The sequence below is a fragment of the Cololabis saira genome, chromosome 19 (assembly GCF_033807715.1).
Source record: "Cololabis saira isolate AMF1-May2022 chromosome 19, fColSai1.1, whole genome shotgun sequence".
NCBI lineage: Eukaryota > Metazoa > Chordata > Actinopteri > Beloniformes > Belonidae > Cololabis > Cololabis saira.
Genome location: NC_084605.1, coordinates 20,530,611 through 20,554,602, shown reverse-complemented (window position 1 = coordinate 20,554,602; position 23,992 = coordinate 20,530,611). Strand labels below are relative to the sequence as shown.

Sequence of the window (23,992 nt, the reverse complement as noted above, 5' to 3'; positions counted from 1 at the left end):
GGGCTTACCTTCCAATAAAGCCTCATTATGTTGTTCTTCATGGTTATTTTTTAACCTCTTCTGCTTCTACTTGCCATCTAACCCACAGCACACATGTTCATGCTAACAGGTGAAAATGTCCTGTAAGAAATGTCCAAAAATGTTCATTGTTTTATTTTAATGACCAAGAACTGGTGCAAATTTTAGCATGACATCTCTTCAGATATGCTAGTCCACAAAAGACCCACCAGTACTCTTCTCAGGCCGAGGAAAGAAAGAAAATGTATCAATTGCATTCACAGGAGACTTCAAAAATGGTGGCCATCAAGCGCTTCCTTCAGAGGATTTAGCTCCCAAACGAAACACTAACGCTAACATTTAATTTGGTGTCATGCTAACATTTATGCGAACCTACAGGCAGTTTTAAAAAAGGAGGCTCAACTCTGAAGAAGACATTTCTGTTTGCTTCATTCACCAACAACCATTTGTGCCGTTAAATCCAGCTCCTTGCATGCTAGCATCTTGCTTTGGCAACAAGCATCAGGCCGTTTTTACAAATAGAGACAGAAAAGAAAACATAGTGAAAATATGATTTTCAGTCTGCTGATCAAATATCTCCTTCTAAAAGCTAAGCTACATTTAGCCAACTTTTGAAATGAGTAACGTGTTGCTACCCAAAACTGACTGTTAGCTGAGCCCACAAACTACAATTGGGGCTTAACTCAGAAGCTATTTTTGGATTCTGTTTTTACATTTAACAACATATTTGCATTATAAACAATACATCCAATTATAGGCAAAGGATAGTCCTTTGCCTATGAGTTGTGAAATGATATTGTTCCTGATTAGCGGCCTGCTTGCACAAGCCGCGCTCCCTTCCCAGTTTTGGCGCCGCCTCATCAGCTCATGCATAACGTGACGTGTTGTATTGGAGTTTGTGTTTTTCTGTCAGGTGACATATCTCAACGCATCATGGTTTTAGTGGAGTTTTAGTGAGTAGATGACCACGGCACTAGAACTCATATCCAGTTTTGTCGTTGCAATACAACTGTCTTCCTGTAAACTGAGATTTAGTCAATAAAATGAGAAACCATGTTGGAGTGATATTTGTATTTTTGCTTCTTATTTTTCTTGTAAACCCTCACAAGTAATTTTTTAAGCATCACAAAGTGAAGGTGCACTTAGCAACAGCTTGTCTTTCATAGTTGTGAACTCATAGGAGCGAATGCTCCATCAAAGAGGAAAGAAACATCTTTGGTCGTATGCTTAATGCAGATAAATTAATCCGCTAATCCTCCGTCCTGCCCTATTTTCTAAGACCAAAGTGCTGCAGGGAAGTTCAGTCTGTTGAAGATAATCTCTGGCGATGCGTTAACCCTTACACCTCAGGTAAAACTGGCTGCATGTGTGAATGTAAACGGACCACATGGGCCTTTCCTCCAGACAATCACGACACTTCCATACCAACTATCAGTCATGGCCGTCTTTCCTTTTTTGTCTTGAAAATATAAGCGATTATGTTCTGTTAGGTCTTTATTTAAAGCTCGGACAATGCGGAGGGCTAAGTAGCAAGATAATGGCCGTTGGCTGTGCTGTCAATCAAAAGGCCACACCCTTAATTATGCACATTTGTTACTTTATGTAATTATCTCACAAAAACATTCAGATTCTTTTGGAAATTGTTATTTTATCATGAAGACCAATGAAGATGGAGTTGAAAAATGAAGGTTATATCAAGTCCTAATTGGCCATAAAACTCAATACAATGAATCTTTGAAGGGACTGAAATCGTGACTATGTGAACAATTTATTTCCTTTTGGGGATTTATAAAGTATTTTTTGAATAGAATCAAACTTAAATTATTTGGGAGTTGCACTGACCACCAGTCAACACTTATGGCTAATTTTCACCCCAAAAAAGGGGCGGAGACTTGTAGTTGACGTGTCATCTAGCCATTGATTCACAACATAAAACAAGCTAATCGTGAATTTACAAGGGAAAAAGTTAAGACGGGAAAATGTCAGACTTGGTCTGCCTTCTTGTGGCTACGTTACAGTAGAGTCCAGTGCTCCTGCAGCCACGTGAAGCATCTTAATTAAACAGAAACATCACATACAAGACCAGAAAGTTGAACAAAATATTTAATTTTGATAATTACAAGACCTCCGATGCTCAAGAGGTGAACAAGGACAATACAAAAACGTGCCATAACATAAGACGACAACAGCGTAACGATGAGTTGGCAGTCATTTTCCAAAGTTACACTTGGGAACAGCAGCTCCGGCAGGCGGACGGTGCTGGAATGTAAAGGACAGGAAAGGCTTTTCCATCCGAGAAACCACATCCTGCTACGTTCATCGTCGCTCCAGTGAATGTGGGGTTAACGCCAGGAAAAAGAAAATAATAATAAAAATCACAAAATTAAAACAAAGTCAATACAATATCTGAGATTCAGCCCCTGAGATAAACACACGGACAAAGCAGTTTAAAAATGCAAAACCTTTAGTAAATCTGCCAGAAGAAATCATATTCCAAAACAAATCTGTATTTGGTACAAGTTGCTTCCAAGTAAAAATATAATTGCTGTGAAACCCAACGGGTTTAACAATATTACAAATAAAAACAAACAAACAGGGAGAACAGAGATGGCACGAGTGGAACATCCGTGGTGTTTTCAGGGTGACATTTGGGTTCTTGTGAAGCTGCTGGTGTTAAAAACAACAAACAAATCAAAGCAGAGCAGCTGAAGCTGCTGCTGGATCATCTGTGGTGCTGTGAAGCTCAACGCTGCCCCTACTGGCGCTGACGGAGAAGCACCACGAACACAGCGGGGTCTGATGTCAGCCCTCCACACAGTTCCCAGGAGAACGCCTCGACTTCCACCAGCAACACTCTGCTCAGATTTGTGGTTGCACCCCGATAACGAGAGCAGTGGAGGCTCCACACGCCTCGGTGCTTCAGGTAAGGCTTCTCATGTTTTCATTTTTAGAAAAGGTTCAGGTGCAAACGCACCGTTTACAGGCCCAAGTGGAGTGAAATGAGTGTCGCTGCGGCTCAAACAGACATTTAATAGACTATCCACTTCTAGAAGATCTGCTCCATCCATCATCCCGTAAAACGGCTCACAGGAACTCAGGTGAGCTCGGATTTGAAGGCAGAGCGGGCGAACACAACGTGGGCACGTGTAAATGCTCCCAGGCCAACGTGGGAGGCCAAAGTGCTTGAAGCCGAACACGCAAAAGGAAAAAGAAAGAAAAGGAAAGCTGAGAAGGAGACCGGCGGGCATCAGAGAGGTTGAAGCGCAACGAGGGTCGGAGTCCGTTGGGCGAGCGGTAATACTGCAGCCGAGGAGTTTCCTGGGGGAAATACATTCAGACGCACTCGCGTCGACGCCGGCGGGGCCCCCACCGGAGCCGAGCGGGTGGAAATAATAACATAATGCCATAAGTGCTGGTCCGCGGTGCTGTGTCACATGACACCCTTGTTGGGAAACACGCAGACATCCCAGAATCCCCCTGACTGGCTTCAAAGTTCAGCATCAAACTGCCTTTTTCCCCCCAAAATTAATAACTTAAAGAAAGAAATTAAAAGAAAAAACAACACACATACTCGCTCACACACAATCCAAGTTGCTTGACGTCTGCAAAAGAAGCCAATAAGTTCAGGAATAAATAACCAAATAAAAATCAAATACTTAAAAAATCTTTTAAAATAAATATCTTTGATTGTTATTCATATTCAATTCGAAGAAAAAATTAATAAAGTAAACCAAAACAATCCCGTATAAATAACACAGTTTAAGAGCAGTGTTGCGCCGTCCACAGTTGGCGGCGAGGGCGATGAAGGCGATGAAGCCGAGTACCGGACCGGACCGAGGAAGGTTCTGGCGAGCAGAGCAGAGTTAAGGTTTGTGGGTTCTAGCTGTCGCTGGGAAAAACCCTGGTCCACCGTCGCCATGGCTACCAGCGGACCATACTGCGAGTGGATCTGGGAGAAACAAAAAATAAACCTCAGCTGCTGCAGTTGCCTAGGAGACGCCTGCATGTATGAACTTGAACTCTATCAGTTACACCTCAACGCAGCCGCCGGCCCAAAATGCAAACGAGATCTGAGTCGTTACCTCAGATACTCGGAGCATGTTCGGATTAGTAAATATTGACAGTGAGCTGTGGTGCAAAAGGTTTCTAAAAACTCAAAAATCAGCCGCGCGGCAGAAGAGGAAACGATCAGATCCTTCCCCAACGTCCACGTTTCTGCCCTCACTTTTCTGAGCGGTTGGAGACCGTGTGAAGGGTTTCATTTTACAGCTCCAGTTATTAATTATGTCTATGACAGGCTTGCTTCGCTCACAACCGGCGGTTGTCACGGATACGTCAGACTCGGTTTGAGATCAACTCCAGTAACATTTTCATTAGAATCTGTTTTTTTAAATATTTGTGCATCAAATCCTTCAGGATTGATCAGATTTCAGACCCATCGCACCACCAGATCATCTCACCTGAGTGATAAACAAGTACAACCAGAGGTGAACGATAACACAGCTTTTCTAACTGCTGTGTCGGGCTGTTCGATGAATCGATTTTAAATCGTAATCGCGATTATGTAATTAGAACGATGTTGAAACGTTAAAATCGTAAAATCGATTTTTCACTTTTTTTTTTTTAACCTTGTCTGCACACATATTAATGATTGATACCATATTAATGATTGATGGAAATACCTCTCAATACCTGCGACAAGTGCCCCATCGGAGAGGCTCTTTAGTGTAGGAGGGGGCGTTGTAACATGCCACCGGGCATCCCTCAAGCCAGATGCGGTAGACCGGCTCGTGTTCCTTGCAAAAAACTTGCAAATGTGAATAGCAAATGTAATGACTGACATTACACACCTCTACCTCCTTCATGGGTTGCATTATTATTTAGCATGCAAAGACCCAGTTTAGTTTAATTAGAAAATGTCTTGTTTTATTTAATTGGAAATATAACTTACTGTATGTTTGAAAGTGCTGATTTGCTGATTTTTTTTTTTCAGAGATAAAACTTTATATTTTATTATATTTTTTAAAAGTTTTGAGTTTTGCACTTTATTCATTCATTTTTGGTTTAATAAGAGCAAAGTTTGCACTTAAAGCCCAATGGGGCAAATGTTCAATAAAAAAACAGCATATTTGAAATCATTTCTTTGCCTTTTGTCAATTCACAAAATAATCGTAATCGAAAATCGGATTTTGAGAGAAAAAAAAAAATCGAGATTTTATTTTTGGGCAAAATCGAACAGCCCTACTGCTGTGACATAGTTAATGTTGAAAACGCGGCCAATACCAAGTACCCCGCATTTCTGCTGCCGCAGGGTTTTAAAGGGTGAAGCTGCAGCCAGGCGTTGATAAACAATCCCAAGAGAGAAAGACATAAGCAACTGTGGCGAGGGCCACAATCCTGTACATTTAAGGCGTTTATACCAGAGTTTACATTTTTTCCCGGTTATCATCTAAGGACGACTGATTAGTTTTGATCCGCTTCACATGCTGACTGCTGTATTTGAACTGAGTAACGTTGGATCTGGCAGTCGTCCTCAAAACACTCACATGCAGGCTGACTGCTTAGTGTGAGCAGGAACGTACCAACCTCACAGCGTCTCCGCCGGCCGTCACCCGTCATCCCAGCGGCTCCCTGGAGGGGCCTTGAACGTCTTGTTCTGACAAACATGACAATCCAAACGTCAGTGTGAAAGGTTTCCAGCTTTATCCAACAGTTTAAACTAACTCTAATAAAAGAACGTTATGTCTACCGGGTCTCTGTTTGCTCACCTTGTGCTTCTTACACTTCATGGAGAAATTTTCCTCAATGAGGACACAGTCTGGTGGGACAAGAACAAGAAGTTAAGAGCTTCATGCAGTGACTCATGTAAAAAGGTCCAACCTCCCACATGCTCGAGTTCAGGCTCGGAGGAGGGGACGACGGCCTGCAGAACTTCAGTCGAGGACTATTTCCAGATCAGAGAGCAGGCTGGGACTCATCCGGATGCAGTCTTTGGTTTATTCCACCGGATTTCCTCAAATAAGATCTGGGATTCAATTAAGAGCTTCATGCGAGAGTCGTAAGTGGATCAAAGGCCGAAGCGAGGGGAGGGACGTGTCTGCTTTTAAATGAGCAGCCCACTGATAACATTTCATCTTTAGCCCTTTTACCTTTCAAAGTTTAATAAAATAACCACAATGGTTTAAAAATGTACTTGTGCACTGATGTACTACTAAATATACAGATTAATAGTCAGAATTAAACTAGTAAAACCAGTGTTTAAAGAAGTTAACTGAGGTGTAAACCAGTGTGGATGCAGCCCATAAAGCTTCTCATTATTTAATACGACAGGTCATATTAAAAATTGAGTAAATAAAACCCCCCTTTGCCCTTAAGGGAAAACAGAAAATAAATTGACTTCAGATTAAAAAGTAGCAAGCCTAATATTGATCTACATATCAATATCCAACTCCTCCCATGGACCGGATCAAAGTTATGGCTGGGTCTCTGTAAACATGAAAGGCCCGTCTATGTACCGCTCCTGACCACATGGAGGCGTAACGACGTGGCTTGTTGACTAAAGAGCCGCTGACAGTACCGATAGTTGGTGGAGATGGACTGGCGGGTCTTTTCTTGTTAGATTTAAATACTTGATTTTAGATTTTAATTAAGCAAAAATATACACATCATTTTATACAATCAACTGTTTTAAACTGGCATATGAAGAGGGACATTTTTCCTCAAATAAATCATCAAAATAAATAAATTAACACAAAGAAATCCCCCTTAATCAGCCAACCAGATTTGTAAAAGTTGGTTTCATCAGTGCGTCTGAGATGTGGCTTCTTGTGCTACGCTGCCCCCATGTGGTCAGACGTATATATACATTTAGCTAAACCTCTGACCACATGGGGGCGTAAAATAACCCAATATCACAAGATCAGCTCACATGAACACACAGAAATCGGCCTCGGCTCCTTCCCCCCGGCGGCTCTCACCTGACTCCAGCGCACACCTGTAGTGGTACTTGTTGGGACAGCCTTTAAAGAAGCAGCCCAATGTGGCGCCGGGATTGTGGCACGCTGAACATATCTGCAGCCCAAAAAGAGGAAAACGCGTATCAAGTACACTCTTATTAAACTATGTCTTTCCTGGAAACAGAAGAACAAAACCCTTTTGTACTTTTAAGATGTAAACTAGGGATGCAAATTATCGATTATTTCATTAATTGACAGTTGATAACCTTATCGATCGATCATCGATTAGTTGATAAGCAGCGTTTTTCCCCCATCTGAGATACAAACATAATTTTTTTTGCTTATATAAAATACAAAGGACATTTTAATGTATTCCTTAATCAAATATTTATTTGATACAAAAGTAACAAAAAGACATTTTTGTACCACAAGGAATATAATATAAAGTGCACTTCAAGGCTATTAGTAGTAGCAGCAGCCATAATAGTGTCATTTGTGTCAAGCAAATTTTAAGTTCTAGTTACGTTTTAAGTTAGAGTTTTGGCAGTGTTCAAAATAAAATTATGAGACCTGCTGTATTGGAGCACATTTTCTTTTAGTTAAAACTATAGCGGGGACAGATGTTTAGAGAAACCTATGTATGTACCGGGTGAAGGCTGATTTATGGTTCCGCGTTACAACAACGCAGAGCCTACGGCGTACGCTCTGCGTCGATTTAAGGCGGAACCATAAATCAGGCTTTAGGGGAGCATATCGGAGAACAACCAGAGGCCATTGCAGACTCATTGCCTGAGCATGATGTTACTAAAACCAAACATACCCGCCGTCTCTTTCTTCTAACTTTATGTGCGCGGCGCAGCGCGTTGTGTCGCATTAAATGTGGTCCGGGCGTAATACCAGCTGGTGAAATTAAACGAAAAAAAATAAAAAATAAATAGATTAATTGTAATCGTTAATTTTAATCGGGTAATTTCATAACGGCAATTAATCGAAAATCGATTAATTGTTAACATCCCTAATGTAAACTAGCCACTTTTTACACGAACACTGAAGCTCAGCAGATAAACGTAACGCAGAGTCTCTGCTGACCAACCACCGAGCCCTCCTAAGGCCGTGTAAGCTGATCACCAGCAGGATGTTTAAACAGATCTGGAATGAAAAACAAGAATTTGCCTCATGACAGCAGACCTGAGCTCCGGTCACACATTTAAGAGCTCATTAAGTGCAAATCATGCACTTCTGGCATGATTTGTGCTGGTTAAAGTGAGGAAAACATGACTAAATCTGCTGCGGCCCGGCTGGCTCACTCATTACCGCTCACATTATTCTCCCGGGGTAATTTTGCTTAATAGTCTCAATCAAAAGATCTTTTGTGTGTGGATGTTGATTGTGAGCTGTTATTTGCCTCACAAACGTACTCGTGGGGCTACACCGAAGCCATTATGTGATTATAGGAAAGTGATTTTTGGACAATAATTGACTGATTCAGCCAATAGTTGCTGGTTTTCCTAAGACGCTTCAAACGTGACACTTAACAGGAATTTTTTTAATTTTTTTTAATTGCTCAGACATGGGCCACGTTAACGCTTCAGTCAGGCATGTGGTTAAAGCGACACGGGGAGAGCACAAACTCCAAGTCTTCAAGATACAGAGGTTGTTTGACCGTAGTAGAGGATGGAAACAGCTGAGAATATCACTTTTCCACACTTTTAAACTAATTGAACTGTAGGTGTAACAGTCACAAGGAGCATTAAAACAACAGTCTGTTATTAGACGGTAAAGAATGAGAACTTTTGTTCAGGACCAAAACAATTTAAAGTTGGAATGAAATATAAGTTTGCAGGAAAAAAGACAATTAATGTTAACAATAAATTAAAATAAATAGATTTTTTTTTTTCTTTACCGTAAACATGTCCCAGCATCTCCTGCATTAATCCCACTTGAGGGACAATGTTTCATAGAAATAACTGGATTCAGTGTAGCAAAGCTCAAATTGAGTCAAATCATCGTCCCTGAGGACTACAGACACAGAGTGTAGCCTGCAAATAAATACATTTTTAAGCTTCTGGCATTGGTCTGAAGACCTGAAGCATTTCTCAGTTTGGACTTCCTAGTTCATACAAATACGACTCAGGAAAAACCTAGTTCAGAGGAAGCAAAACGCACCCAAACATGCATTTTTGTTAATTTGCAGCTCCATGACAACCACATCTACTTCATAAACAGCCTTTACGGGTTTAACGGGAAGCTTTACCGTCTCCTGGGCGACCTTGACCGCTTCCTCCAGCCCGTAAACTTTGCCCTTGACGAGGTACACGCCTGCAGCCCAGATGCCACAGTCCTCGTGGAGCCAGAACTCGCTGGGCTCGTGCGGCAGCACCGGAGGGCTGTACCAGTCCTCCACGTGCAAAGAACCAGGATCCGAGCGAGCCCGCTTCGCCGCGGGGCTGGCGGCGCCGTCGCCGGCCCACCGGCGGCTCTCCAGGCGTCCCTTCTGCTTCAGCTGAGCTCCGGGCCTGAGGGCCCACGACGTGGGCGGGACGGCACCCTTCCTCCCGCGGCCCCTCACGCTACAAGACGACGAGTCCGAATCGCTGTAGTTCTCGTTCTCCTTGAGGCCCGACGTGCTGGCGGGTGTTTTGGCGCTCGGCCGGTACCCCTCAGGGTAGTACGGTCCGTGCAGGTCCCCCAGGTCCATGGCGTTGGCCGCCTGGCCGCAGAGGCAGCAGACGAGGGCGCGCTGGTGCTGGCCCTGCGCGGACGGCCGGCCCAGCTGCAGGCAGGAAGTGCTGGGGACGGCTGCAGACATGAAGCCGCTGGTGCGACCCTGCTGCTGCTGCTGCTGCTGGCGGCCCTTCTGCTGCGGCTTCACCTGCTCGGGGTAGTTGAACACGGTGCACGGCGACGGCGGCGCCTGCTGGCGCTGCAGGCGGATGAACGGGGAGAAACTGTCCACCCTGGAGTCCTTCTTCTCCTCCTTGAAGTTGACGTACCTCAGCTTGATCTCGGGCTCCTTGGGGGCGAACATGGACGAGGACGGGCCCCGGCTGACCGGCTTCCGCCGGCGTTTGGGAGTGCGAGCCGCCTTCGTCTTAGCCGTGGGAGATTTTTTACTTCCAGATAGTTTGCTTTTGGTTTCACCTTGGTTGTTCTTTGGAGATTTTGATTGCGGCGCAGCGGGGGAAAGGTTCAACACGGCTATTTCCACTGCAGGTTCAGGATGGGAGGTGAGGTCTGGTTGCTCTGTAAACTGAGGACTTGATTGTAACGAGGACTTCCTCTGAGACCTTGTGGTACTCCGTTGCGGCGGGTCTCTTTTCGCCCGCGTCGACCGAGGAGGAGTTTTCATAGGTGTTCTGCTACGCGACTTCTTCGACTTATTGACGAGTTCTGAATCGGAGGTAGAGTCTTTGCAGCTGTCAGTATTAACACAAACAGATTTACCCTTCTTTAGTGCTTTTCGTTTTACTTTTTTAACTGAGAAAGTAGTTTTCACTTTGTTTCTTCTTTTACGCGCTGATACAGTGTCGTTCCTCCTCGGACTATCTACGCTGGAGGCACTGGGTTTCTTTCTGGTCAGTATGCATCCTGACATATTATAACGGCTTGAATTTATGTTCATGACGATTGCCTCCAGCCGCGTCCCTCTACCAACACGCATCGGTAGTTTCCTTCCCTTGACAGTCCCTTCTAGCATCTCTGTATTCCCGTTCATGTGAGGAACAACACTGTCGTTTTCTGAAGGATCTGACACACAAACGTCCTCCGTCAAGTCAATCGACGCCTCCAACGTGGCGTTCTGTTCATTCTCATCACTGCCGTCGTCAACCCCAGAGCTCGGCTGAGGAGCCCTCTCAGTGTTCAAGATTTCACATGCAGCCTCGTCAGTTGCCTCTAGATAAAGGTCTCCAGCGCTGGGTGAGCTGGAGGCCTGAGGGAGGACGAACACTTCCTCCACGTCGTCCAGTGAGGTAGCAGATGGGGACACGGGGTCCTCCAGAGGACTCCGAAACTCCCTGGTCAGTGAACACAGGCCCGCCAACGTGCCGTCCGTCACCACCGCCGATTCCTGCTTCCTGGACATGATGAAGAGCACCTCCGACCCCTCCTTCTCCTCCGCAACGGCAGTAGGAGTCTCCGGCAGGGAATCGGCAGGTGTTTCAGGACTCGAGCAGCCATCACCTCCACCATTCTCCAAACATACGTTTGCCAGAGGAAAGTCACGCTCCTCTTCGACTTGCAGAGGATTATTTAAGTGCATGTCACCAGAAACGAATCCACCATTAAACTCCAGAGGGTCCTGCGTTTCACATCCCTCCAGCTCGTTTTCTGGTCCCACTTGAGCCTGAGACAATGATGGGAAAGGTTCAGTCTGTGTGGCGAGGTCCACGGGCTCGTCCAGCTGCTGGTTCTGCAGACAGTCCGTCCCCTCGAGCCGGTTGTCTGCGTCACCGCGAGGGTGGAGGGAAAACTTGCTGATGGGCGGCACGCTGTACAGAGGTGAAGACAGGGACTCGTGGGTGGCGAAGACGTGAGACCTGCTCACGTAGGACAGGGTGACCGTAGTGTGGGAGAAGGCGTTGTCTGGCTGAATTTGATCCGCTGACTGCAGCGCGACTTCTGAGGAGCCGGTCTCCGAGAGCTGTAATCCGGGGTTGGCGGTCCTGGGGTTTGGGTACCAGCCAGGGCTCTTGACCATCCGCAGGGCATTGAGAGACATGGAATTGAGGACGCAGTCCTCCCCTTTCGTGGTGAGATCAATTACAGCGGGAATGTTGGAGGTGGAGACATCTGGAGGCTGTAGATCATCTAAGCTCCCAGGAGGCTGCTCCATAACAACTGGGGAAAGAAGATAAGCCGGTTTAAGCCATACATGTACAAATAAATCGTTTCTGAAATGTCACCGACTTCAATAAGTCGTGCTAAACTCAGCAGTGTCACTCTTTAAAAACTGCATAACACAGAAAAGCTTCACACATACAAAAATACAAACTTAAAAAGTCATTTCATGCAGGAATACCACTTCTGACCACCTGGAGAGAGAAAAATTAATGTCAGCCCTGGTGTAACGCCCAACAAACGTCACCTCTAGTGGCTCCCGGTGGTATTACATGCTGGCCGGTCCCCACTCATCAGAACAGTAATGTTCCCGTTTCCTTTTTGTCAACACGGCAGATCTGTACACCCTCATGTGGTCAGAAGTGGTACCACCACAGAGTGGTTTTAAAATTCATACAAAAATCATAAAAGACTGACAAATACCTATTTAATTGAGGACTTTAATATTCTGTATATGTAAGTTTTTTGTGGTGCTAAGAGAGTTAAGTAATGACAAATTCAGTTGAATACATCCCCGTTTAAAAGCTGATTTTAAGGTTATTTGTGCAGGATCAGATTTCTCCTTATTGCTTAAAAAGGTTGCAAGTAGTGAGGTCCAGCAGAAATTGTTACGTGGTGTTCCAGAAAAAAGTTAGTAAAAGAGTTCATAAAAATGAAAATAAAACATCAAGGTCAGAAAACCAAAGAGGAACCTGTAAAGTTATACAACTAAAAAAGGGTTTGTGTCCTGCCGATTCATCTAATTTGCTTTTACCCCCACAGAAACCTCCATAATCTTTGATGTAGTTGTGAAATTCCACTTTCTCGTGTGTTACTGAGCGTTATTTGTCCTGGTGTGTACGGACGTTTTTAACTCGGACAGTGCTCTTAATGATTTCAGTCCTTCTCCATAAAAGTGTTTTTTTTTTAAGTTTCCTCAATGAATCCATCTTATATTTAATTATAATAACTTCTTATATTGAATAACATACATGTATAGTGCTAACACACCATGAATAACTAAGATCCTTTTGAAAACAACCTTTTTAAGCTGAGTATGTAATTAAATTGTAAAGTCTACAAATGCAGGCTGCTAAAAGAGCAATTTGTACTGCGGCAGAAACGATGTGGCGTTAGAAACCTAGGTGTAGTTCCCATTAGCACCATCTGTAAAGGGCTTCGCTGTGCTGAACTCATCAGGGGTCATGGTCTGGATTTCACAAGGACTGACGAAAGGCAACTGAACTGCAGACTAAAGAAGAGCTGCACAAATCCCTGTGATCCCTCACAAGTTTTCTCAAGAGTGGATTTGAAGCTTCATTTTTGTCATGCTAAACGGCACCACAATGCAATAGGACTGGAACACGCCCACCTTGTGTCAATCCCTGTTAGCCATTTATGCTTGGCTGCAATACTTATACTAATCTATGATATTTGCTGGAGGGATCCATAAATAATTAGCTGTGGCTCCAGACTCTTTCAGACAATCCACACCAGAGGAGCTGCACAGCTGCTGACGTTTGCACTGGGATGTGGGCCGGGCCGACACAGCGTGACACGGTGGTCTGTTAGGGGCAATAACAGCACGACGGATTCTCCTTAAACTATGAGTGATAATGTTGTTAGGTTATTATTCACAGCTCAGAAGTAATGACGATGCTAAGTTGGAAAATTGATGACACCTTTAGCTTGGCTGTGCTGGCCGCCAGGCTGCAGTCCACACGCCCAGTTATACATCAGTTTGCTGTTTTATTTAATTTTACCTGATGTAGTTCAAAAATAAATATACACGTCTTTATTTCTTCTGCACAGTTGAACATTTTAACATGGAGGTCAAAAGAGATTGACTCATTGTTGCAGCTAGCCCTAGAGGTGCTGAGTATCTTTATTTACTTCCTGTATGTAGATCAGACATAACAATAAAGATTTTTTTACATAGGTTGGAGCTGATACGTGCTGAGCGTCAGTCATTTGTACAGATATTGGTTCTGAATATGAAGTTGAAAATTTTAAAAGCAGTGTTTAAGAATATTTTTTTATTTTTGATACTTAGAAAAAAATATGTTTTTTTTTTATGTCTCAGGAAATGTTAAGTCGGAAATAATCTTATTTATTTTTATTGAAATATTTAACAGTTTACTAGTTTGCATAAAATGTCAATTATTCTCATAAAAGAAAAACTGTTTCTTTATTATGTGATCTGGCTTGTTTTCTATTGTATATTTATAATTGGGCTTTAATTAAGCAAAAGTAAGTTTTATCCGATTACTCGATAAAATATTACGTAGAATAATCGATCACCAAAATATTGAATAGCTGCAGCCCTAAGCAAATATACCAATCGCATTTCTTGCAGTCTGCATCCACAAAACACAGTTACATTTGGAAAGAGGTGCATGTCAGGCCACGCTGTAGCCTAAACTGTAGGGTTCGCACCTAAACTATAGCTGCAGCTCTCACTATACATCTACACGTAAATGTATGAATCCGGCTTTAACCCTGATGTTTGAATGTTGGTGCTTGGCTGTAAATTAACATTTGTGAAGGAAGAACAAATGGAAACAGTGGTGCATGGATGGTCATGCAATATGCTTTCATAATACAGACCAGGGATGGGCAACAAGGGCGGCAGTCCTGCACGTTGTTTCCCTGCATTGACACTCAGAATCAGAATCAGGTTTATTGGTTACTGTTTAATTGTGTCTTGCTGCTTTTAATGTTGATGTAAAGCACTTTGAATTACCTAGACATGGACAATGCACCTTTCAATAACCATGTCTGCCTCATACTGCTGCACCTTTCACTTAAAAAAAAACAAACAATTGTATACATGTTAATAAGATCTGTCATTTATCCATTAACTGTACAGTGAGCAAAAATAACCGAGTCAAATTCCCTGTCTTGTTTGACCCGACTTGGCCAATAAAGCTGATTGTGTTAAATTGTGCTATACGAATAAACTTGCCTTGCCTGTGTGTGTGTGTGTGTGTATATATATATATATATATATATATATATATATATATATATATATATATACTGACATGGAGATATGCCTTGTGTCGTTTAGACCGTGTTCTTACCTGTTTCTATTACTGTTAATAGTGTTTATTACTAATACTTTAATACTTACCTGCTGTACTCTATTGCGCTTACTTTTTAACAACTTGTGCTTTTTATTATTTTACCTCTTTTCTTATCATTTTATTTGTTATTTACTGTTTAATTGTACCTTGCTGCTTTTAATGTTGATGTAAAGCACTTTGAGTTACCTTGTGTTGAATTGTGTACAAATAAACTTGCTTTTTGCCTTAAAAAGCACCTTTTAGATCTATTGAGTCTGTGAGCTCTTTTAAAAGCAAACTGAAAACCTACCTTTTTAAAACAGACTATGTAAACTGCATTGTTATTTTATGTCTTTTCTTTTCTATTATGTATTCCATGTATTGTATTGCTCTAAACTGTTTTATTCTGTAAAGCACTTTGTGACAAATGTCTAAGTAAAGTTCATTTATAAAGCACTTTTCACACTTACTAGATGCTGGTTGATAAATAAAAACCAAGAATGGGGGTTTATGAACCTATAAACCTATTTTTATGAATAAATATTTCTCAAAATTAATGAAAGAACTTGACAGCAAAGTATAAGGATGTCAAATAAGTTATAAAACAGTTTATTTCAGATATTAACGGTTTAAAACGTCGCCTTTGACTTTAGCTGCCACACTGACGTCCATTTCCACCGGGTTGACAGACATCTAACTTCCCGGATTAGTTCAATGTTCAGCTGGATGTTGATACAGATCTAGAAGGTTAAATCGCAGGGATTGTAGGTGAGGTTTGGGTCGCTGCTAGCTTAGCCGCAGCTAACACGCTGCTGGGCCCGTCAGCTGCGGTGACGTCACCAGCCGCCTGACTCCATACCAATATTCATAGATTTAAGCATTTAGTGTCCAAAAACGAGGTTTAACACACTCCACACACACTTTAGACACCTATGAAGATACAATGACAACTAATCATCATTTCGGCAGTATGTACTTCCTGCAGAGTTTATTTATTTCGATAAAATCCCACTTGTACAGTTCAATTATCCACACTATTAGTTATCAGACATCAACTAACTTTATTACAGCAAAATCGTCAAACTCAGTTTTAAAATCCCTTATCTTGCTTAATATGATCTTAATTTTTGAGTAAAATTATTCCCGAATATAAAAGTGGATTCCCACAATTCTAATAAAGGACACTTTTATTTCTATTAGACGTTTAGGTTAAAGGATAAACTAGTAATTAAATTGCAGATTACTTTTGATGGAGTTTGGCATGAGGGCTGTGCGGGCGAGGCCCGGCTGGAGCAGACAAAGACGGCGGGGAGCTGGAGCTTTAGAGCGGCTGAGCAAAACTTACCCGGACGGGGGAGAAAAGCCGATCCCAGCGTTTTTAAAAGGTGCAGTTAATAATCCATCCTCCCCTGCATCCCCTCCAGCAACACCTTTATTCTTATGAGTCCAAATAAAACAAAAAAGAGGGGAAACATTTAATTAAATAAATATACACTCACTTTCCAGGAACACACTACTATAATACAGCACTGATCAAGCAGCTTATAGCGCTGCCTCACACTTCCGCTGGCCCCTTTCGCAATAAAACAACCATTTTTATTTTTTATTTCTTTATCTACTTTTGACTTTGCACTTTATAATGTATAACATTAAAAAGTTCAAACTTTGCCTAAATAAAAACATATGTAAAACGTAAAGTATTATTTGTGTTAAAGGGTGGGGGGGCACAAAAATTCCAACGGTCATTTTCTGGTTAACCAACTTCTGTCAAAAAGTCAGACAGTCGTAACAGTAGTTATTATCAAACTAAACTGAAACTTGTTTTTTTGTTTTTTTAATTGAGTATTATATAATAATTTTGGTATTAAGTTCAAACTACGTCTAAATAAAAAGTAAACTATTATTTGTGTTAAAGGGGGGTGACAAAATTCCAACGGTCATTTTCTGGTTAACCAACTTCTGTCAGAAAGTCAGAAAGTCGTAACAGTAGTTATTATCAAACTAAACTGAAATTAGTTTTTTTTTTTTAATGGATAATAATTATGGTATTAAGTTCAAACTACGTCTAAATAAAAAATATGTAAAAAACTTATGTGTTAAAGGGGGGAACAAAATTCCAACGGTCATTTTCTGGTTAACCAACTTCTGCCAGAAAGTCAGAAAGTCCGTCGTAACTGTAGTTATTATCAAACTAAACTGAAACTTGTTTTTTTTTTGTTTTTGTTTTTTAATGGATAATAATTATGGTATTAAGTTCAAACTACGTCTAAATAAAAAATATGTAAAAAATTTGTGTTAAAGGGGGGGACAAAATTCCAAGGGTAATTTTCTGGTTAAGCAACTTCTGTCAGACAGTCTTAACAGCAGTTTTTATCAACCTAAACTAAAACTTTTTTGTTTGTTTGTTTTTTTTAATGGCGGACTATATAATAATTTTGGTATTAAGTTCAGCTGCGTGTCTTATTCAGGGTGACTTGACAATTAAACTAAGCAGCAGTTAAAGAGCAGAAACGCATCATGGGAGACAGAGTTCTGTTCTGATTCTCACATGAGAGCTAGTTTTTTTTTTTTTTTTTTTTAAATGTTTTCTTTTCATTTTGCTGCAGCTCTCATTGTCACTTTCTGTGATGTACCGGTTAGACAGAGTTTCATACATGCTAGTGTGTCTTCCCTCTCGTCGGTTAATGTCAGACTGGTTCCTGGATGCATATGTGTAACACTCCCTGCTAGTACAAACAAGTTTTATTGCAACACTCTTAAGTGCTGCATTTTTTAGCATTTGTCAAATATTTGTAAGGCCTTTTCATCATTCACAGAGGGGCAACTGTGAATAGAAAACACAAATTGTTCAGATTAACAAAAGCAAGACTGGCTTGTCTCTGTGGGTCTTGAAACCATCTTATTTCTCTGGGCCGTCTGCTTCCATCTAACCCAGGGGTCGGCAACCCAAAATGTTGAAAGAGCCATATTGGACCAAAAGCACAAAAAACAAATATGTCTGGAGCCGCAAAAAATGAAAAGTCTTGTATAAGCCTTAGAATGAAGACAACACATGCTGCATGTTTCTATGTTAGCTATAACTGGGTCCTCGGCTGCAAATGTAGCCGCTAATGTCTTTCCACATGACTCTTTTTGTTACACGAATCTAGGGAAGAGTATTAGGGCCAGGCAGGAGAAAAATAAAATAATATTTTAGAGGAGGAAGATTTTTTTTTCATTATGCACTTCAAGAAAAAAGTCAAAATGTCGAGAAAAAAGTCAAAATGTCGAGAAAAAAGTTGAAATGTCGAGAAAAAAGTTGAAATGTCGAGAAAAAAGTTGAAATGTCAAAATTAATGTTGAAGTACAATCTCGAGAAAAAAGTCAAAACGTTGAGGAAAAAAGTCGAAATGTCAAAATTAATGTTGAAGTACAATCTCGAGAAAAAAGTCAAAACGTTGAGAAAAAAGTCAAAATGTCAAGATTAATGTTGATGTACAATCTCGAGAAAAAAGTTGAAATGTTGAGAAAATTCGAGATTATAAGGGAAAGGAAAAGGGAAGAAAAAAAGGAAAAAAAGAGAAAAAAATAAGAGAGGAAAAAAGGAAAAAAAGGTCATACATTTTTGAAAAAGCTCCAGGAGCCACTAGGTCGGCGCTAAAGAGCCGCGGGTTGCCGACCCCTGATCTAACCCCATCACCACATCCAGAAACCTCCTCCTTGATCTCGACCTCTTTCTCCTGCCATCAGCATCCTTCTGCCAACACGTTGGTTATCCATCCTCTTTGTCCTAAACATCTCAGTGCAACCTTCTTATCTCAAAGTTGACTGAGATCTGTGACTGTTCCTCTGATGTCCTGGTTTTAAATCCTATCCATCCTTGTGACTCCAGCAGTAAATTAATTAACACCACCAGTCCACATAAGAGGTCTGGTCTCACTACAGTCTCTTTAATTTGGTTGGTACTCTGACATAACTCCAGTCTCCTCCACGGCTGAGGCCGAGCATCAACTCCTTTGATCCTCGCGGCTTCTCTTTCATTTCCACACATGTATCCTGTCTGGCTGCGACGACCTTCATCCCTCTTCTCTGCAGCAGGTTGGAGGGGGCAACATTTTTCCTGATAGGGTCATATTATCACAGTTAAAATTAGACATAGGGCCACACAGTGGGCCATTGAATCAAAACACGGGCTCAGTTTACCGCCAGATGTAGGCTCGCTTAGTTTCTCAAACTTGTCCGACAGGTTTTACTTTACTTCTGCTAATTTGTGGATAATTGACTTTTTTTTTTTAATAAAAAGTTTGGATTTATTTTAACTTAATTTTTTATTTTCATTTTCTGAAAGGTTTAATCCAAATAGAGTTCTGCAGTCATGTCAGGGGAATAAGTGACAGATTAAATTACTAATCCAGTATAAAAGCTCTTCACTGTCAACAATGTTTGTGTTGCATAATTCTCATTTGAGGACTATTTTCAAACACGATATGGTACGAGACAATATCGTTTATATCGATTTTAAAAAAAAAAAAAAAAAAAAAAAATGTTTTTAATGATTTTGATATAGCTTATTTTGTGACAAATTGACTTGAATGTTTTATTTGAGATTTGCACAAATGTTTTGTTATTTGCACAACTCAACCTCGGTGGAAAAGTCTGCCTGTTACTGTCTACATTGTATTAATTGCACAGTGTATTTTAATTTAATTGTTATGCAGGAAAGGGATATTTGTTTTATTTTATTCAAGAAGCATTTTTATTCTATATATGCAGGCAGTTTATTTTTATTTCATTTGTTTTATACATTTTGATATTGTGCAGACCTCTGTTAATAAAGGTACCTGTGTGACATTTGGCACGAGGCTTTGTATTAAAACTGACTTTTTTTAAGGGTTTGCCTCAGAAAAAAATGAAGCTAACAGAGATGCTATGCTATAATGCTTTGGGGGAAACCCCAATTAAGGCACAGAAAAAATATCGAGATATATATCGAGTATCGCCATTTAGCTAGAAAATATCGAGATATGACTTTTGGTCCATATCGCCCAGCCCTAATTGCGATGAGACGCTCTCAGGTCACAATTCCACACGCGCGCTCCAGTTAACTCCACCACCTCTGCAGGTTTGCTCCTGCTTCCTTCCTTCTCTCACTTCAGATCACAATGATCGTCAATCGATTCATCACTGCAGTAAACGAGAAGCGACTCCGGGTCGATGATCCAGAAATCATCCACCCAGACAGACGAGGTTGCACCTCCCTGGTGAGGTGTTGTGGGCGCGTACCGCTGGGAGGACACCCTGGTGGGACCGTCTCCCTCACCTGGCCAGGCATCGCCCCTGATGAGCTGGACAAGCTGGCCCGGAGGAGAAGGGGGTCTGGGCTCCCCTACACCTGTATGTCTGGAGTATTTGTGATGGTGAAACAGCCACGATTTAGTGAAGTCGGAGCGGCGGTACCTGCAGGCAGCCAACTTTTCTTTTCAAGGCTTTATTAGCATTAAAGAAACAAATAAATACAAATAAGCTGAGATACAGTTTCATCGGTGGTGTGCAGCAACCAGAAACAACGTCAGAAAAGGGTGCAAAAATATTTATTGCTAATAAACCTGTAGTCAGTTGGTGTATATTTGCTTTATATTTACAATAATAGAGTACAGAGGAATGGGAATGTTAAAGAAAAATCCCAACCATTTAAATAAATACAAAGGGACTGCCACTGAACAAGTCTACAAACATAAACCAACTCCAACGACTCCTATACAGCTGGAACGATGAGTGCAGTGAGAAGAAAAGAACAAAATCAAAATCACTTTTAATATATAATTAAATTATAAATCAGCGAACCTGTCTGTGTGGATCCAGCTGCCACTGGTCCAGGGGGGGGTGAGATCTGACTGAAGCGTTTTCAGAGAGCATCTTTGTTAATTGGCTACTTGGATAGGAGCTTGTTTTCTAACACAGACGAGCAGCTGGTTTACTGAGCGGCGCCCCCGTGTGCGTGCTGTGGGATCTGCAGCGGCGCAGCGGTAGCATGCAGACCGGGCGCCGGACCGGGTCCGCCGATGACCCGGTCTCGTTCGAGCCGTTCGACATCGCGTCCGTGTCGTTGGCCGTCAACAGTCTAGAGAGTTAAAACAGTAGCTTACACAGTCATAGTTTTAGTGTTCGCAGGACAAGATGCTCAGTTTAAAAACGGTATTTACAATAAGATATGCCAGAGAGGAAAAAGAAAACAAAACAAAAATGTCACAGTCAACTGAAGTGCGTGGAATGCAAACTCTAGACATGAAACTCAGACTTCATACCGTGTGTTTTTGTTTTGTTTAATAATAGATGATCCGCGTGTGCTGGCCAGTGTGTAGTGTTACTAAATGAGTCATTACAGAGCTAAAATATAGTGGCTTTACTAAACATGCAGCAAGGCAGGTGAACGTGAGGCGTCACTGTCAGAACTCCTTAGTGTCTTTATTCTCAAACAGGTGGAGCCGCTGCTCCGCCGTCAGCCCTTCCTTCAGACTCTGGAGGGGCCGAGAGAGAGAGAGAGGGAGGGAGGGGAAAAAAGAGGAGGTTAGCGACGACTGTACAGAAACCCAAGGTGCATCTAGAAACATCTGGTACCTTCCAATGACTATAAGCTTCTATAAGTGTGTGTAGTCGTCTTTGGACAGTCGTGTGCAACAAACATGCATCACGATTATTGTTTGCAGATCTCATAAACCCGTCTTTTACCCTCATCAGAACATAGAAAACTGGATTTAATCGGAACTGAACTGATCTGAATAAGGCTGTTGATCCCTGAAGTTAATGGCTTTTATGGAAGTAAAAGAAATGAGAGAGTTGGAGGTGTAGAAGAGGAAGTCCCGCTTGACGTCTCATGATGTCACATTCAGCATCGGCAGGTAGCGCAGGTGAACTCTCTCCGGAGACGGCATGGATGAAAACCTCAGGCCAGCGGTTCCACATCTGGGATCAACTCGTCTCCATTTGGGGTCCATTAGTCAGCTGCTTCAACGTGTAAAACAAATTATAATGCATTCTATTTGTAAGGCACTCTTCATCCAAAAATCTCAGAGTGCCACAGAGCCAGTAGGTCAGTCTTTAAAGAGTCCAGTGTCTGTGCCGCCCTGACAACTTTATGTTGTCATGGCAACTCTTCATAGGAAAAGTAAAAAAAAGAAAAAAAAAAAAGAAATCCCGCGTCTAAACTCGTGTGGGAAAATGTTTTAAAAATGATAGTTTCAACAAAAAAAGGCTCGGCCAGGAAAAGGAAAGCCGCGGTTTGACGAAAGCTGCAGCGCCGTTCCAGAAGTGGTGAAAAAGGTCAAGGACACGGGCAACAAAGAAACAAAGCAAATGAAAAGTAACAAGAATCAACACTGGATGTAGCCTGGTCTGGGACGCCTCCTATTCACAGCCATTTCCACCGGTACAGAACGTACCGAGCCAATCAGCATCATTCCTACTCCACCACACAACATTTGAGTCTTGCGTTGATACCAGTTTGGTCGTCACATGCTTGGTTTCTCTTATTGGCTGATTGTCCATCCAGAAGTTTACCGACAGTTCCTTCTGCACCCGGTTGGTACTACCACCTCCTAGCCGGATCCAGACTCATCTACTGAAGAGGAATATTATTACGTTGTCAGGCCCGGCTAGACTCAAGGCCTTCAGAATCTTCAGAACCTCAATCAATGGAGATTCTGTGGTGGAAATCACTGCATGACCTCAAGAAGACGGCCGTAAATCACTCAGAACACCGTTTTCAACTCTCATGATGCCAAGAAGACGTCAGATGTGAGCACGAACCAGGAAAGGGGGGCGTCTTCTTTGGGCCAAAGCTCATTTGAAACAGACTAACAAAACCTGGAAAACTGTCCTGCGGTTCAGGTGAATATGGCAATATCAGCAGCAGGCACATCTGCAAAGGAAACGGATGCTGAAAGGTGGATAGCGGCTTTAAAGCAGCATCGGCTCCAATCCATGGGTTATTCAGGGAAGACATCTGTCGGTGCTAAAGTGCACGTGTGACCAACCTCAACTTCAAAGTTTGTTATGTTTTATATCTCCCATCATTAATAAAATACAGGTTTATGAGATCTGCAAATCATCACATTCTGTGTTTATTTACATTTCGGACAGTTTCCCAACCTTTTTTTTTAGAATTGGGGTCGTATAAAATCAAAGCTATTTTAATCATCTGGCTGTAAATTCAAAAGTCCCCTGATCCACCTTATTCCAGGTTCCCATGATGCCTCGCGTGAATTTTGTGCGTAACTTCCAATCACCGGATCAGAAGCAGTTTTGAAATCACGGTAAACACAACCGTTTAGGAAATCAACAGCGGCTGCAGGAACAATCTTCTTTTAGTTCTGGGGACGGACGCGGGTTTATTTGTAGTCATGAATCTACCTTTGCCTGGCTCACAACTCTGCAAAGTAATGGCATGGTGGCGGCCGCGCGTATCCGGCCTGCGCTCGCAACCAACGTTACATTCACCTAAACGCTACGGTGCGACGCTGGTGCGTCTACTTTGTGGAGTTATCATCGTCAACCGTATCAGTAAAACCAGGAAAACAAACTCAGAAGCATCGATGTAATGACATTTCACTTTCTCTGCAACAAAACCGGTTCAATCCACTTCATACATATATTAGATTAATGTATTCAGAATCTTTAAGAAACTCAAATCAATAATTATCTTTCCAAGGTGAAATATTAAGATTGTGAAATATTAAGATTAATATTTAGGTAGAGAATGTTTTTTTTTCGTAAATTTTTCAAATTTATATTGTTATTTTTCAAACCTCTTTATTCCTCAAAGCATTTAAATAGAAGATAATTAATAAAAAAAAGAAAGAAAAAGAAAAGCCTCTTCCAAAAGCGCTTCATTGTTTGATACGGGGGGATCTTCTGCCCCTGCGTGGACGCCTCCGGTACTACACGTGCAGTTTACATAGAAATGCAGCTATAAACGTGCACAAAGCAGCCGCTTGTGTGTGTGTGTGTGTGTGTGTGTGTGTGTGTGTGTGTGTGTGTGTGTGTGTGTGTGTGTGTGTGTACGTGAACGCTTGCAACAATATTCCAGGCCTGAAAACAAACAAAACAAAACCGACAGCTGCATCCGTCAGTAAAACACGAGCAGCTGTTCAGCAGCAC

The 23,992-nt window shown here is 41.9% G+C and overlaps 2 protein-coding genes across 3 annotated transcripts in view; both read right to left on the bottom strand.

Annotated features, from left to right (window-relative positions):
* Positions 1-3,329: 3,329 nt before the first annotated feature.
* Positions 3,330-11,085, bottom strand: si:dkey-94l16.4 (retinoic acid-induced protein 1). Of its 2 annotated transcripts, none has more exons than XM_061708629.1 (5): positions 9,229-11,085; positions 6,996-7,089; positions 5,787-5,836; positions 5,601-5,674; positions 3,330-3,967 (listed from the first exon to the last, which is right to left on the bottom strand). In XM_061708629.1, exons 1-4 carry the CDS (start codon positions 11,056-11,058, stop codon positions 5,627-5,629), a joined length of 2,022 nt encoding a protein of 673 aa, XP_061564613.1. In that variant the 5' UTR covers positions 11,059-11,085; the 3' UTR covers positions 3,330-3,967; positions 5,601-5,626. The 2 variants fall into 2 exon arrangements, with proteins under 2 accessions (XP_061564613.1, XP_061564614.1); XM_061708630.1 differs by having other exon boundaries at positions 5,605-5,674.
* Positions 11,086-20,411: 9,326 nt separating this feature from the next.
* The window catches only part of mprip (myosin phosphatase Rho interacting protein), a 71,736-nt gene continuing 68,155 nt past the window's right edge, over positions 20,412-23,992 (bottom strand). Inside the window, exon 24 of the mRNA XM_061708763.1 lies at positions 20,412-21,354. Within this exon, the coding sequence (XP_061564747.1) occupies positions 21,283-21,354 (72 nt within the window). The 3' untranslated portion in view covers positions 20,412-21,282. The remainder of the gene's footprint in view (positions 21,355-23,992) is intronic.

Coding starts and splice junctions, on each gene's coding strand:
- si:dkey-94l16.4 (XM_061708629.1), bottom strand. CDS start 11,058: ATGTCCAGGAAGCAGGAATCGGCGGTGGTGACGGACGGCACGTTGGCG. Junction 7,090..9,228: donor TCAAGGTCGCCCAGGAGACG/GTAAAGCTTCCC, acceptor TTTGGGCTGCAG/ATATGTTCAGCGTGCCACAA. Junction 5,837..6,995: donor CAGGTGTGCGCTGGAGTCAG/GTGAGAGCCGCC, acceptor TTGTCCCACCAG/ACTGTGTCCTCATTGAGGAA.